The following is a 16,018-nucleotide window of genomic DNA, read 5'->3' as shown; positions in this document are numbered from 1 at the left end:
TCATGTTTATTGGTCCCAAGATGGCTGCCAACACTTCCTGGGTGAAGTGTTGGCAGGCAATCAGGTCCCACCATGAGAGCTGTGCTTAGACTCCGCCCTGATATACAAATTTGGTTTTCCTTTAATATCTCCAAAACTACTGAACAGATTTAGACCAAATAACTGAAAGTGTGATCTGGGAGCCAAAAGCTACCTTTCTGCCAAATTCGGTGTAATGCCTTCCAGCGTTTCGGACTGTAGTCATGTTCAAAATCCCTATGGTAATTAACATGGGAAACACCTTTTTTTTTTACCCCCCTTTTTCTTTTACCCCCCTTTTTCTTCAGCTCCCGCTTGACGGTTCACCCCAAAACGTTCCAGCACCAAAGATATAGGCAAGACAAAAACCGCTAACATGGTCCTAACTATAACTTCTGTCTCCACACGCCCGAGGCAGGCTGATCGCTGGTTACCGGATATCAAATTCTTCCACAAATTCAATCAAGCGATCACTCAAAAGGTTATTCCACCACCAGTTGATTTATTTTCACTGAAAAGAAATTTACTGCTGTTGGAATAACCTCTTGAGTGATCGCTTTATTGGATTTGTGGAAGAATATATATATATATATATATATATATATATATATATATATATATATATATATATATATATATATCCAAACAAACTTTTCTTCCCACAGAACACTCCACAGGAAAAGAAAGGCACCGCACACCGGATTCCTTGAAGTAACAAGTGTTTTAATTTCCAAACACCCAGGCGAACATGAGGTTGTAAAATCACTGTCCTTACGCGTTTCAGCTATCGTGTAGCCTTGATCACAGGTGAGACTTCTTTGGTAGACTGCATGACGCTCTCTTTTTTCAGCACATGATTGGACTACAATGTGCTGCGTAGTCACCTCATAAACAGCAAGTCCCACAATGCACTTTGACGATTATTTCACATCCCTTTGCGCTATTTCACATTCTCCATTGATACTGCTTCCAGTCGAGAAAAATAGCGTTATCATAAAACGGGTCATCAATGAAAGTGTGCATATCTTTGCCATATGTCGCCGCTGTTTATATTACAAAACGTCCTGAACAACCGGAATCCATCTGTAAAAATGTGTATAAACACCAAACCGCTACCATAGTTTTCACCCACTGGCTCTTAAAAACCATTTACCACTATCACAATTTATCAGGGTTAGAAGAATTTGCTCAGATGATAGTCAGGGCAAAACTGACATTGAGATTGTATCACACCAATATTCCCTGAGAGGCTATCCATCTCAAGTCTTAGAGGTAGCCAAACAAAAAGCTTTCAACTTAGGCAGATCACAGTTATTAAAGAAATCTGTTAAACCTGCATTACATAGAGAGGTCTGTGTTCTGAAATATTCTACTGCAGATACATCGATTCAACAGTGTATCCAAAAACGTTGGGAAATTATAGAACAGGAACACAACTTCAAGGAAGTCTTTAAAGGTACTCCTATCTTCGCTTTCTCTAGATCTAAGAACATTAAGGAGTTTTTAGGAAAGAAAGACTCATTAAGTACTGACACTGGACAGCTGGGTATGCGGAAATGCCACAACTGTGGTCACTGTGACAAATTCGCGCACCCACATACAGGGAAACTCATAAAGTTGAAGCATACATCAGACTGCAATACTAGTATGGTTATATATGCCATCAAGTGTCCTTGTGGCCTTGTATATCTTGGAAGAACCACGAGAAAAGTCAAAATCAGACTGACTGAACACAAAAGTATGATTCGCACTGTCAACACGAAATCATGCTTAGCAGTACACTGGAGTGAAAAAAAGCACACCATACCACAATTACGCTTTACCATATTAGAACAGGTGTTAACGATGCTGCATGTTGATCCTGCCAGACATCTGGCACAAAGGGAAACATTTTGGATACGTTTTCTAAAAACCATGTGTCCTTGTGGGTTGAATGATAAAATTGAACTCATTTGCTTCTTGTGAATTTATTTGTATTTTGTTTTTTGTTTGTCAACATGTTTATATTATCTTACTGCCATCACTGTTGTTATTCTTGTGTATTCTCTATGCACCAGACTCTTTTGAAGGACATGCAGAATGTTTTTGTAATTGTTTCTGGGACTAGTGAATAAGCACAAATAGATATCACATAGAAGGGGTCACATGTTTGCACATTTTAGATATGCTTTCCATTATTATTCAGCTTTATTTCACTGGATTTGGTTCATAAATATGTTTTGATTTACATGCTCTCTCATTGTGAGCAAGCGGGTTTTATTTACACTTATTTTGTGTCATGTTGGAATACCTCTTATTTATTCCATTTTGGTTTTACTTTTACACGGAGCTCTTTTCGCTATAGGTACTCGCTTCAGCATTTCTTGTTTTAATATCACGTTTTTTCTGAGCCCCAGTTCCAGACTTTCGAGTCTGTCCTTTATGTTTATGAACGGATCGTCATCACGCACTTGTACGCGTGTAATTTTAAGAAACTACGGCGTCTTGGGGTCTACTGGCTCCGGAGGCAAGAGAGAACATTTTCGCACGCATACTACTTATCAAGGTAATATGCACACCAATTAGTTTGGGACGATTCGTTATGTTGCCACACGTCTATTGTGGTAATTCTGATACTTTTATGTTTACGTATCAGTTGCAGCTTTTACTTTGAACATTGACCTAACGTCACTTACACGTAAGGACAGGGTTATGAGCAGTACATTCGCCGATAGAAGGTGCGTTTTAACTATGCTGGCGGTTTGGTGTTTATACACATTTTTCGTGATTTTCCACAATGGTAAACGCGGAGATGCTTGTGTTGCATTCACTTGTCTTTTTCATTATTTGTAGCGTCTATCGGTTTTATTCATACACCTCTGCAGCTACACTTTTTTGTCACTGATACCGATATAGGTGAGTCTGCCGGCATTGTCCAGGGGAGCTCACTAAGCAAGCATTGTGAGCACACTGTTAATGTCCGGGTGGCGTCTAAATTTTCACATAAGCCTGTTGCGGCAGGTTCTCATTAGTTTTACACACAGGGTCCTTTTGCTTCCGCTTCTTTTTTGCATTACATTCTGCTTGCTCTTTAAGGATTTGTGGTGTCATATTCCTAACATTGTGTTGGCAACATAGATTCATTATGATTTCTGTTTAAGGAACTTGGTGGTTTGGCCTGTCACCGTTTTCTGTATTTAAAACTCTACATCAGCTATATTTCTCATTTGCTTGCATGTCAGAATATATATGGATTATATATATATATATTTTGGGAAGTACTTGACGTTGGTGTAAAGATTCAAGATTTGAAAAGCCATATCAGAAAATAAAGAAGAAGACAGTGTGTTGAATTGTTACTATTTTGCTTCATGGTTTTGCTTTCATCATCAAAATCGTTTCCTATTTCTTATATTTTTTTAAGGAACTTTGGGTCTTTCTTCAAGAAATCGTTTGCAACATACAATGTGAATTCCTGATAATCTGTTGAGGATACATGGACAAATATTTTTGGTTCTCCATGATCATTGTTTAAAAATATTGTATAAACCTTAAGCACCATATTGGGCTTGTGAATAGTGCGCCCTTGTGTTCAAACTTCTTTTTGTTTGCTGCCTCTATTAATTGCGAACCATTTTTTGAGTTTGAGTTTTCTGATAAAATTAAATAAATCAATACGAGCTTCAGTATAGTCAAAATCAGATGTGGGAAAAAATTATAATGCTAAGGATAAAATTTCAAGTTGGTCTTTCGTCAGTACATAATCGGAGAGGTTTACCACTGTCATATTAGTCATTGTTTCTTCGCAAATCTGCCCCTCGTACGTGTTCCCACTGGGCTTTCTGTTATATTTGTAAATTTTGGTCTGTTTCCTCCTCTTCTGCCTCGACCACAATTTCTTCCTGGGCTTGCGCTGTGTGCCTGTGTATTTGTTCTTTCCTTGGCCATTAGCGTATACTGCTTTAAAAAACGTGCTTTTACTGCATCTGGTTCAATCAGAACTGAACTTTCATTATCATCAGTATTGATTTCAAGTGTTGTCTCAGTACTTGATGTGGTCGCTCTTTCTTCTGTGCTGTTTGCATCTCTGGATGTTGAAGGTTGGGGTTGTACTTTTCCAGACTCCCCTTGTTCATTAGTCTCTTTACGTAACAAATCAAATTTCTTGCCAAAGGTAAGGATCTGACCTTTATTATAATCGACTTCATCTCGAAATTTGCTTAGTTTTTTTTTATTTGATGTCATCTTCGATTTTTTCCAACTTTTTGTCAATTTTAGCCATTTCTAAGTCAAAATCCTCTTTACTGTACAGTTCTTTTAATTTAGAAATGATTTCCTCACTCTCCTCTGTCAACTTTCGGCTTTCTTTTTCTGCATATTTGCTCAATATTTGAAGTATATTCATTGAGCATGCGTTATTATTCACCATCCACTCTTCAATCATGTCGGGATCAGGTTTCTGTAATGTGGGGGTGATAAATATTCTGAGTCCCCGCGATATCCTGTCACAGTTCACATATTGTTGCAGGGCTGTGGCCTCCCCACCACTTAGACTGTTCTTTCTTAAGAACTTTCCAAAGTTTATGCCATAGTTTTTTCTTGTCAGTAATAGTACTAACAGTGCGTTGTTGTGCTCTGTTTTCACCTTGTGATTCCAATATTTTCGTTAACAGCTTCGCCGCTGCTTCATGTCTCCTCGGAGTTTAGGCACGTCGTCTTCACGGGCAAAAGACAGTGTTACGTCAGTTACTTTTAAAGTGCTAGTGCTCATCATGTGCAATAGACATAAAGAAAATACTTTTCAGTGTTCATCGTCAGTGCTGATAAAGTTATGGTACATTGAATTTAAACAGAATTTACCAAAGAACTCATTGGGATTTGTTAGCGCATGACATTTCATAATTATATCACATTGCGGACTGAACAAACCATTGAATCAGGCAATCCATTTTAGCTGGTCGTGCGCATTGAAAAAATCTCGTATGCGTAAATGAAAACAGTATAATTGGCAGCTGAATGATTCAGCTAAGTCAATGAACCGCAACATATAATATGGTTGTCGCATGTCATATGATATGCATCGAAATTATATAATGGGAACGCATGTACTCAGTGATAGCTGAATGACAAGGAACAAAAATGAATACCTCTAAATTAAGACAAAAATGAATACCCCTAAATTAAGACCCTGAATATACATTCTCTCGGTACCAGTATGAATGCTTCTATTAACACCAATCAATTTGTTAAAAAAAGATTATTTTACAAATTAAACTGGGCCTTGTACAATGCCACCTAAATCCTGATGTGATATATAAATACTTTTGTATTTGTATTATAATCACAATTGGTAGTGATGTTTTGTTCCAGACTGTCGGACCTTTTGTGACTTTTTTGGTTTCAACTAAGGAACATTCTCCAAAATTATTTTACCGTGTTAAAACTGGTGCAAACTAGTGCCTAATAAAGTACAAAGTGTCTCATGCTGTCCAGCATGTTATTATATAAAGTGTCACCGTGATTGGAAACTTAGTTGGTTGTGCCATGAGCCTATGTACACAACTAACAGAGAATTAATCCATGTAGGGAAGAGGGGAACTTATGATAAGATAAAGAATTATATATATAAGAAATGTGTATGTTAAAATTTAATATAAATAAGCAGATATTTTAAACTTTATCATTGGTATAATACTTGATTTCAGAAACGAATGTCGCGATTATAACCAAGTGTATAAGTCCTCTGTGGTATTCAGACTATGTGGACTTTTGCTATCTAACGCTAAAATATGTTTCGTTTCAAGCGTCTGAGTGTTGCATCCCTGTTCCCACCTCTTCTTAGCTGGGGAACATTATCAATTACATAATACTTCAATTCCTTTAAGTTTTTATTATGGAACTCATTGAAGTGGCGGGCCACCGGTTATGTGGTATAATTATTTGTTATGGCCCTTAGGTGCTGTAAAATTCTTTTGTGGACCTGTAGACGAGTGCTTCCCACATTTCTTAGTCCACATGTGCACTCTAAAACGTAAACTACAAAATCAGTTTTGCAAGTTAAAAACTTGTCAATTGTTAATGACTTGTCACTGAAAGGTGTACTGTAGCTAGTTTTGTTTTCACCATGTTTACATGCCTTGCATGCCGTGCACCTAACAAAACCTTTACGTTTAGTTAGCCAACTTGTATTTTTAGATAATTCAGGGCTACTGCTAACCAGATGGTCACTAGTACTATATGCTCTTCTAAATGTTATAATTGGAGATAATGTCATTTTCTCCCCTATTATGGGATCGCTTTGTACTAGATGCCAATTCCTTTTGATTATCATTGTAATGTTATCTTTTTGTTTGTTATAGGATAGAATTAATCTGGGATTTTTCACTGTGCCCTCAGGTTCTATGTGGTTCAGTTTGTTTTTTGAAGGTTTTGTGAGTAAGTCATCACGGGGATAGCTAAAGTTCGCTGTATTGCTTTGTTTATGTTTCTTTCACAATACCCCCTAGCCAGAAAACGTTGTTTGCATTCTTCATGTGCTTTATGTAAGTCAGCTTCCTTACCACAGATTCTGCGAATCCTTAATGCCTCTCTATATGGAATACTGCAAATTGTGTGTTTAGGATGGAAGCTGCTTGAATGCAATATATGCAATATAGTATTGCCAGCTGTATTTGCGATGTCGACGTGTATGCATTGTATTGTCTTCAACATATACCTCTACATCAAGGAAACATATACTACTTGCACTTATATCACAGGTGAAATGTAAATTCATGTAATTGATATTTAATTTACATATAAACTCTCCAGCGCTTTGTTTATCCCCTTTCCAAACAATACACAAATCATCTATATACCATGCCCATTTGATGACGTTATTGTCCCACTGTTCTTTGTGCAAAATTCTCACTACTAGCTCTTCCCACCATTCCATATGGAGACAGGCGTAGCTGGGCGAAAAGCTTGCGCCCATAGCTACGCCTGCACGGGCATATCATTTGGTATCTGTGGCACAGCACTTGATACAGTTGGTCTTGGGGTCGTGAAGTTGGCATAACGGACAGAAAGAACACTGCATGACTGACTGCAGTTGCCACTTTTTCCCAGGCTCCACAGATATGAGGCTCAGTACCCGGACAAGAGGTTAATATTACAAGGGGCACAGGGTGCTTGATGCCATTTCCTTTAGCCTTTGTCAATGCTCCATGATTACCAATACAGGGTGCCGGTATAAATTGCCATAGATTGGAATTATTGCCAGATCAATGTCAGACAATTGTTTCAAAATGATTTACATCCACATCCCTAGACCTGAAGATGCATCTTAGCTTGCTGCGAAGAGTTGGCACAGAACAAACTGAAAATCCAAAATAAATGTGAATTTTAATTCCCTGCAGCTGGCATACGAAGCTTGGTCAATAAGCTCCAAATCAGCTCTGAAAGTGCGAAGGGAGGACGAGAGCACACTGAAGAAGGAGCAGATGAAAAAGGAGGAAAAAGATAAACAACAGGAAGGTATGCTGCCAAACAAATGTGAACATGTGCACAGAAACTTTTAGACATGTTGAAGGTGTGTGTCTTGTGAAGCCTTAAAAGTGTTATTCTCATAAGACCAGCTACACATTGATTATGAGGTGGAGTTCACTACTTCCGAGATAAAACATACCCTGGCCATTTTTTCCACAAAACACGTAAACTTTAAACAGACATGTAGTGGTCCAAGTGTTAGTGTAATACACTTGTTGAAGTTTCTTGCTACTTCTGCCACGCTTACATTTGTTGTTTCTCACAATCCAGCTCAAAATAACAGTCCGTCCTCCTTACTGTCTTCCCATACCATCTTCCACGTGGGTGTGGAGAGGAAGTAGGGGTAAATTCTCCATCTGCTAGAGAATTCTAGCTGCATATTTCTCACCTTTTGAATACTCCCCAGATGTCAGACTAGATTGAGAAACTTTTCAGCAGTACCTCGGTGCACCGGAAGGTGGCACCATGCAGCGTTGCACTGATGCTGTTCAGCTCTGAAAATTAAATGCAGGGCCTATGTAGACGCCACTTCCGAGTGCTGGCAACAGTTCCTTTCTTTCAGCTCCACCAAAAGCTGATCCGTAGCTCCCTCTCATTCTCTCTGTGACACTCACCTCAATATTTTCCACAACATTTCTTCAGTGTGCAAGGGATGTCACCCCTAAAACGACAGGTTTCAAGCCCTGTAGGGACTGTCGTAAAAATATGTCTGTGACGGATTGCCATCAGGTGTGCCTGTGGTGCCTTAGGCCGAGTCATCAGTTTAAGGCCTGAGGTGACTTTGCATCGATGAACCCAAAGCAATCAGGGAACGCAAGGCGAAACTGTATTTCTCCAAGCATAAGAAGACTCCACACCGGGACCAATCCAAGTCACTCTCCACGTCCAAGGTTCTTTCTCAGTCCTATTGCTGGAGTTGACAGAGCCGTTATAGAGGTTAGTCTCCAATTTCTCAAATAAGTGCAAAAAAACACAAGAATTCTAAGTAGGATTCCGCTCCCTCACCCACTCGCATTTGTCTGAGCAATCGCGGGGTTGACTACACCCTTCCTGATCTCACTCCTGAAATCAGCGGACTTTGAAGCTGATCCTGCAGCTGGTTCTGGCATATCCCGAGTTTCGGGGGCCTTCATCCATGGTTGGTCAGATCAAAGAGTTCCATGCAACCATGCTCCGGATTTTTAGATCTCTACAGACTCCTAATGGCACAGCTTCGGGCCCCAAAGAGCTAAGAGGCCTTCCACCTGGGAAATTGCTAGCAGGCATGTCCTCCGCATCATCTGGGCCCTTCAAACCTATCTTGCCTCAGACTCTTCTCCCAACTCTGTTTTTGGCGCAGCGACCCAAGACTGCCCGGGCATGTTGACACCACCTGAAGGGGCGAGCTCGATTGTTCTCTCTGATACCGAGTTGATTCTGGTCTGCCATCCCCCCAAAGCACTGCCTTCCCCACTTTAATTACCACAAGTTTGACAACACTTTAGTTTCTGCATGCCCGTTTTGGGGCTGATTTCAATAATGACTGTGTCCATGGTGATGAGTTTGCTCAGCCTTCCCTGAGCCCTATCAGGATGACAATCGGTATGAGGACTTACAGGTGGACAGTGGTCTTGATACCTCCCCGGAGACAGGTCATTTTTCTCTCCTCCTAGACCAGCCACACAGGAATCCGCTTCCACGCCATGGCGATGCGTAGGGCAGCTGAAGCACTTGACTTCCAGCTCCCACCTTGGAGGTTAAAACCAATGTCAAGACAGATGTCCTCCAACCGGACATCTTCTGAGCCCCTTCTACTATTTAATAAATTGCCATGCGCTAACGCCCTGCTCTCTGCTTCCCAGCTTTTCTTTCGAAGTACCCCTCACCAAAAATCCTAGAAGTGCAGGTTTCCACTAGCTGCTCTAATCCCAACACATTTCCCACCACTCTCCCTAATAGGGAATCTAAGCGAGTGGAAACATTCTATCAGCTTCGCACTTCAATCTGTTAACAAAAGCTGTTTGTTGAGATGCTACTCACATGCCCTTTCGGATTAGGTGGCTCAATTCCTCCCTGGTGTGCACAAAGATCTTCACCTTGTGCTCTCTCAGGCAATTAAAGATGGTTGTGATGCAGCCAATTTCATCATTTGTTGTGGCTTGGAAATCATCTTTTTCAACGGGCGGGCCATAAGCACCAGTGTTTCCATTCCCCACCATGCGTGGCTGCGATCAACTGGATTCTCCAGTGATGTCCAGTCCTCCCTAATGGACATGCTCTTTGATGGAACTTCCGAGTTTGGAGACAAAGCTGATTCGTTTTCAAACTTTTTTTAGGAGAGCAAGGCTACCACCCACTTGCTTTCTGGGACTTTTTGCCCCACCTCAGGAACCCTGACAGTTTGATTGTTACTTTCACAGGTTTGGCGGAGGCATCCTTTCCTGACAACCTATCCAGTCCCCACAGGGAATCCAGCAGTTTTCCAGTGGAGGCTATGGAGCAGCCTCACCTACAAGTCCTCTTTAGCATGGCCTTGCAGGGACACAGCCATCTGGTGAGAGGCAGAATCCACTGATTCTTACCTGCCTGGCTGGCAAGCAATCACGTCAGACAGGTGGGTCCTAGAGATCGTTCACAGGGGCTGTACCTTACCCTTTCTCTCTTCTCCACTGCACCTTCCACTGTCCTCTCAATGATTGACAGAGGACCATCTTTGCATTTTGCAGGAGGAAGTGTGACCCCTTTTGGCCAAAGGGGCTGTTGAGAAAGTGGTGGTGTCAGAAGTAGGATGTAGTTATATCTGCTACTTTCTGGTGCCGAAGAAGGACTGAGACTGTCTGCCTCTTATAAACCTGTGCCTTATCAACTCCTTCCTCCAGAAGGAGAAATTTGACATGCTCACACTGGCTCAGGTCTCAATCAATCAGGTCTTGTCTGCCCTTGACCCTGGACACCAGACAGTGGCTTTGGACCTGCAGGACGCCTGTTTCCTTATACCCGTCTTACCGGCCCATTGGCGCCACCTGTGTTTCTTGGAGGAACAGTAGCATTTTCAGTTTACTCTGCTCCCCTTTGCTGTCGTCAGCGCCTCTCCGATGTTCATTTTCGCTGCAGGTACTTAACCACCTCCAGTCTAAGGCAAACCACCTGTTATCCTTGGGGTTCATAATCAACATGCCAAAAGTCACAACTCACGCCTTCTCAGACACTCCCCTTCTTCAGAGCCATTCTGGACATGGTTCGGTCTCATGCCTTTCACCCGGGAAAGAGCGTCCAGGACATTCAGGCTATGATCCCAATATTTCAGCCTCAGGCTTGGATTCCAGTGAGGTTGAATCTGAGGCTGCTGGGAATGATGGCCTCCTGCATCCTGCTGGCCACGCATACCAGATGACATATGCGGGCTCTGCAGTTGAATCTGAAACCCAGTGCTCAACATCAAAGGAATCTCACCGACCATGCTCAGAATTCGGAGAAGACTGCAAAAGATGAGCAGTGGTGGTTTCTGGTCTGCGATTATTATTCACCCATCTCCCTGATCCACACAGAGCGGACAGTTTTGACTGCTGCATCGCTTCTGGGTTGGGGCAGCCATCTGGGAGATATAGAGATTAGAGGCTTCTGGTCTCTGGCAGAGTCCTGGCTCCACATCAACCTTCTGGAGATGAGGTGTTGAAATCCTTCTTTCAATCAATCAAGGGAAAGCCTGGTACAGGTGCTCACGGACAACACCACTGGCATGTGGTACTGCTACAAATAGGTTGGTGTGGGGTCATGGACCCTGTCCTTTGAAGCCTTGCGCCTCTGGAAATGGCTGAACGAAAAAGGAATTTTCTTTATGGTGAGCCACCTGACAGGCTCATTAAATGCCAGGGTGGGCTAACTCAGTTGCTTTGTGAATCACGAATGGCAGCTACATCTGGAGGTATTGTAAGGTGTCTTGGCTCGATCTTTTTGCCACTGCTGAGAGCACACAATGTCAATGCTTCTGCGTGTTGGGGTTTCCAAGGCACCACTTACTTGGAGACATGTTCCACCTCAAGTGTAACTTGGACTCCTGCATGCCTTTCCGCTGATATCACTCCTGCCCCGAGTTCTCAAGAAGATCAGGAATGACTGGACTCAGGTTATCCTAGTAGGCTCCGGACTGGGCACGAACAATATGGTATCCAGAACTCCTGGGTTTGAGCACATGTCCTCTGATCAGGCTGTCCCGTTGGGATGACCTGCATTCACAGCAACAGGGCAGGGTTCTGCACCTGGGCCTTCCTACTCCCCAGCTTCATGCTTTGATTTGAGCAGTGAGAGCTAAACACCTTCGACCTTCGCCTGGAGTTGCTTGATGTCATCTTAGCAGCCAGGTATCCTTCAACAAAACCTGTATACGCCTGCCGCTGAGACAGATTTGTGGCTTGGTGCACCATACACCAGATTGACCCCCTCCAGGCCAAATTACCTGACATTCTGTTATTCGTTCTAATTCCTGCCCGACAAGGCTTTGCTTTGGGCACAGTTAAGGGTTATCTTTCAACTCCTAGAGCCTTCTTGCAGTTGCCAGATCAGACCTCATTGTTTAGGTCACCGGTTGTGATTGCAATATTTGAAAGGGCTACAACATATGTTTCCCCGTTCTCCTTTTGTCTTGCCCAATTGAGACCTTAATCTGATCCGGACATATCTGATGTGCATTCCGTTCAAACCGCTTCTCAGTTGTAATTTTCCAGCTCCTTATTATCAAGACTTAGTTGCTCATCACCATCATCTTGGCATGTTAGCGAAGTCCAGGCTCTTTGTGTCAATCCGCAATACATTTCTGTTTGCCCAGACAAGCTGGTTCTGTAGACTTGGACATCCTTTCAAATTAACGTAGTGATGCCATTCCTATTCGGTCAAACAATGACCCTGCCTGTGTTTTATGCTCTACTGACCCCTGTAAGGAGGAAGAGAAACTCCACTGATTGGACTTCAGAGAGCACTGAGCTTCTACATAAATCTTACCAAGAACAACAGGTGGACGATCAGCTATTTGTGAGGTTCACTGGAGCGAAAAAACAGCAAGGCAGTGCAGAAGAGAACCATCTCCCGCTAGATTGTGCTCTGCATTAAGATCTGCTATGCACTCCTTGAGTTCTGTGTGCTCATTCCACCAGGGCCAAAACTGCTTCCACTTTCTAGGGCAGGCACGTAGAGTCCCTGTCCTAGAAATTTACCAGGAGGCTACAGGGTTGTACAACTATTCGTTCACTAAGCACTATTTTCTGGACAGTCAGGTTTGCAGAGGTGGGCATTTTACCCCCTCTGTCCTGCAGCGCTTTCACGTTTGAGTCCATTCGCAGACTCACCTCAGAATAAGTATTGCTTTGGTATCTATTAAAAAAGTGAGGAATCTGTGGCTAAAACTCTCTATCAGAAGAACGAGTTTCTTACATTCAGTAATGCTCTTTCTGGTAGAGACACTATCTAGTCGCAGATTCCTCACCGACCCTCCCATCTTTCCTGGACTGTGATTGGACTCTATCCATTAATACAATCCCAACTCTAGGAATCTTCAATCTGTACAAATTTGCTTTTAGAGCTTTGCGTCTGAGGGCATGGATAGTTATAAAAGCAATTGACATCACTGGCATGGGAGTGGCACCTGTATAGGCCCAGCACATAATTTCCAGAGCGGGACCACGTTAGTGCGGATCCACATGGCGTCGCCTTCATGTGTGCTGAGGGAACTGTTGTAAAGTTTCTGATGCCTGGATGTATTAGAAGGTGAGGAATCTGTAGCTACATAGAGTCTCTACCCAATTAAAACTTGCAAGTTCTTCTAGCTACATTTAGTACATCACACATCCCTTGTCCTTCACTGACACCGCCTCTTTATTCCACCTTTGAAGAGTGCTCCATGGCTATATAGCTTAATTTATCTTATAGAAAATCCTTATATGTAATGTTAGACCCCATTCAGTGGATCATTCAGTGTGCAAGGGTCAGGCAAAAGCTGCTGGGCATCCGCTGTGGGGACTGAAGTAATTTGCCACTGATGCTCCAGCCACTCATCCTCCTGCGGTTCTTAGTACAAGTACAACCTCCTTGTGAACTTTACCGAAGTGTATCGTTTGTGGACATAACACAAGAGTTCTAAAACTGTGCTCTTTTTTATAGTTCTTTGATACCTATGTTCATACTACAGATAATTTTCATATCAGCTGTGATTTTAGCAGTATAACTGAATGAAGAGAAAACATAACATTTTTGTAAAATTGTAATTGATTTGGGGCCCACCTTTAACAGTTTTTATAGTATGTGTACCACAGCAATATTCATCTTCTTTTTATGTCTCTGTCCTGAAAATTGCAGTGATTGTGGAAGTTGAATCCAACAAAGATGAAGAAGAGGTGCTGAGCATAGAAGGAGAAGATGTGGAAGAGCCAGGTAGGCAATTGTCTTAGTGATGTGTTTTGAAGGGATGTATAAACCTTTCATTATGATTTTGTTGTGTTGCGCAGTTCAAGAGTCAGAATGACATTAGGCCACAATAATTTCATCAGAAGATGGTAAACTTCACTACAGCAAACAGCAGTTGTGTGTATCACAGGAAGGTTGCACACAATCTAAGTTTGAAAAGCCAAGTGGTCCTATAATCTAGAATTTGGGCATTTCTATTGTGAAACTCGTATCACTGGTACACTTACCATAGTGTAGGGACCTCTTCTCTACGGTGTGAGAAAGTATGCATGCAGTGTGCATAGACACTAGGTATCATTCATGATGTTTGCAGGGGAGCGCAGTGCACCTGCATGCCCTTTCCAAGGGAGCCACAGCTAGTGTGCTCAGTAAGGGTGAAGGTACTTTGCATCCTGTTTGTTAATCAGGAAGGTAGAGGTGGTTGGTTATGTCCTGGCTGAGTTTGCATGAGTGACAGTGTCTGCAAGTAAGTGATTTGGTGGCTGTCTGGAGCAAATAATGAGTACGTTTTCACTAACATTTAGGTGTGGGAGCCAACTTTTTCAGCAATAATTCCATCAAAAATATGTTCTACCAGTGCAATTCTCTAGATATTATATATATGTATATACTCCCATTCTTTCCTCCCCCTCACTCCACCATAATGAGGGAACGACACTCCGAAGCTTTCGGATAATAGTGCTTTTATTGAAGTAGTGCTGAGGTGCTATTGAGAGACTCAATAACACACTCACACACGCATAATGTATATATATATATATATATATATATATATATATATATAGATAGATATAGATATAGATATAGATATAGATATATATTCACTTAAAAAACCATAGGTTTCACACATGTTATAGTTAGCTGGACATTTCACTCGTGAAAAACCAATGAAATTCCCCCGTTATAGTTACTGCAGGCAACTATAACTCACGCGACCGCAATCCTCTGCTGATGACGTCAGATATTACATCACTGTATTTAGACACTTATTTACCCATGTCTTCTTCCATTAATCTTTAGCTATACATATATTACAAATATTTATTTTTCATAAAGACACATATGTCATCAGTGATGTAATATCTGATGTCATCAGCAGAGGATTGCGGTCGCGTGAGTTATAGTTGCCTGCAGTAACTATAACGGGGGAATTTCATTGGTTTTTTACGAGTGAAATGTCCAGCTAACTATAACATGTGTGAAACCTAAGGTTTTTTAAGTGAATTTGCAAGGTTTTTTAAATGCTAATTCGTAACTATAACGTGTGTGAAACCTATGGTTTTTTCAGTGAATTTGTACGGTTTTTAAATGCTAAGTTATGTATTTATTAATTATTTTTTTTTCAGGTTTTTCACCGTGCGCGCACCGTCAATTATTATTTTTTTTTTAAATCGCGAGGTGCGCGCACCCTGCGCGCACCCTGCGCTTCACGCACTGTGCGCGCGATGTGGGCGCTCGGTGCGCGAAGCGCACCGAGCACCCACGGTTCGCAGTGCGTGCCGTGCGCGCAGGTTGCGCGCACCTCGCGATTTAAAAATAAAAAAAAAATTGGTTGTTTCTCCCTTGGGGGTCCTTCTGTGACCCCCTGACCAAGGCTAGGGGGTCAGGAACTGTCCACTCTGCCCCCTTTTCACGTTCTCCACCTTTTTTTTTCACCCCCTCAGACTGCGAGAGACAAAATGGCGGCCGACACTTCCTGGTTTCGACCGATTCGAATGTTTACCGACATCTAACAACCAATCAGAATTGCGCTCGCGCACGGCAGGGTGCGCGCACCGTGCGTGCACGGTGCGCGCGTATAGATATTGATATGCTTTTAAATGCTATTTTCTCAGGAAATACTGAACAGATTTACACCAGACCTGCAAAAGGCACTTCCTTGACCTTATGGCTACCTCTCTGCCAAATTTCACATAATTCTGTTCAGCCGTTCGGGCTGAAAGCTGTGTCTAAAGGTCCTATGGAAAATAACATGGGGAAAACGCGTTTTGGGACCCCCCTTTTTTCTCAGCCCCCGCTTGACGAATCACCCCGAGACTTTCAGGGTAGGAGCTGAGCG

The 16,018-nt window shown here is 42.2% G+C and overlaps 1 protein-coding gene across 1 annotated transcript in view; it reads left to right on the top strand.

Annotated features, from left to right (window-relative positions):
- Positions 1–16,018, top strand: part of LOC146812454 (piezo-type mechanosensitive ion channel component 2-like) — a 711,007-nt gene that overhangs the window by 475,681 nt on the left and 219,308 nt on the right. Inside the window, exons 33-34 of the mRNA XM_085619448.1 lie at positions 7,395–7,512; positions 13,852–13,926. Of these exons, the coding sequence (XP_085475574.1) occupies positions 7,395–7,512; positions 13,852–13,926 (193 nt within the window). The remainder of the gene's footprint in view (positions 1–7,394; positions 7,513–13,851; positions 13,927–16,018) is intronic.

This window comes from Triturus cristatus, chromosome 7 (assembly GCF_964204655.1).
Source record: "Triturus cristatus chromosome 7, aTriCri1.1, whole genome shotgun sequence".
Taxonomy (NCBI): domain Eukaryota; kingdom Metazoa; phylum Chordata; class Amphibia; order Caudata; family Salamandridae; genus Triturus; species Triturus cristatus.
The sequence above is the reverse complement of the archived record's forward strand: the minus strand, read 5'-3'. Positions and strand labels throughout refer to the sequence as shown.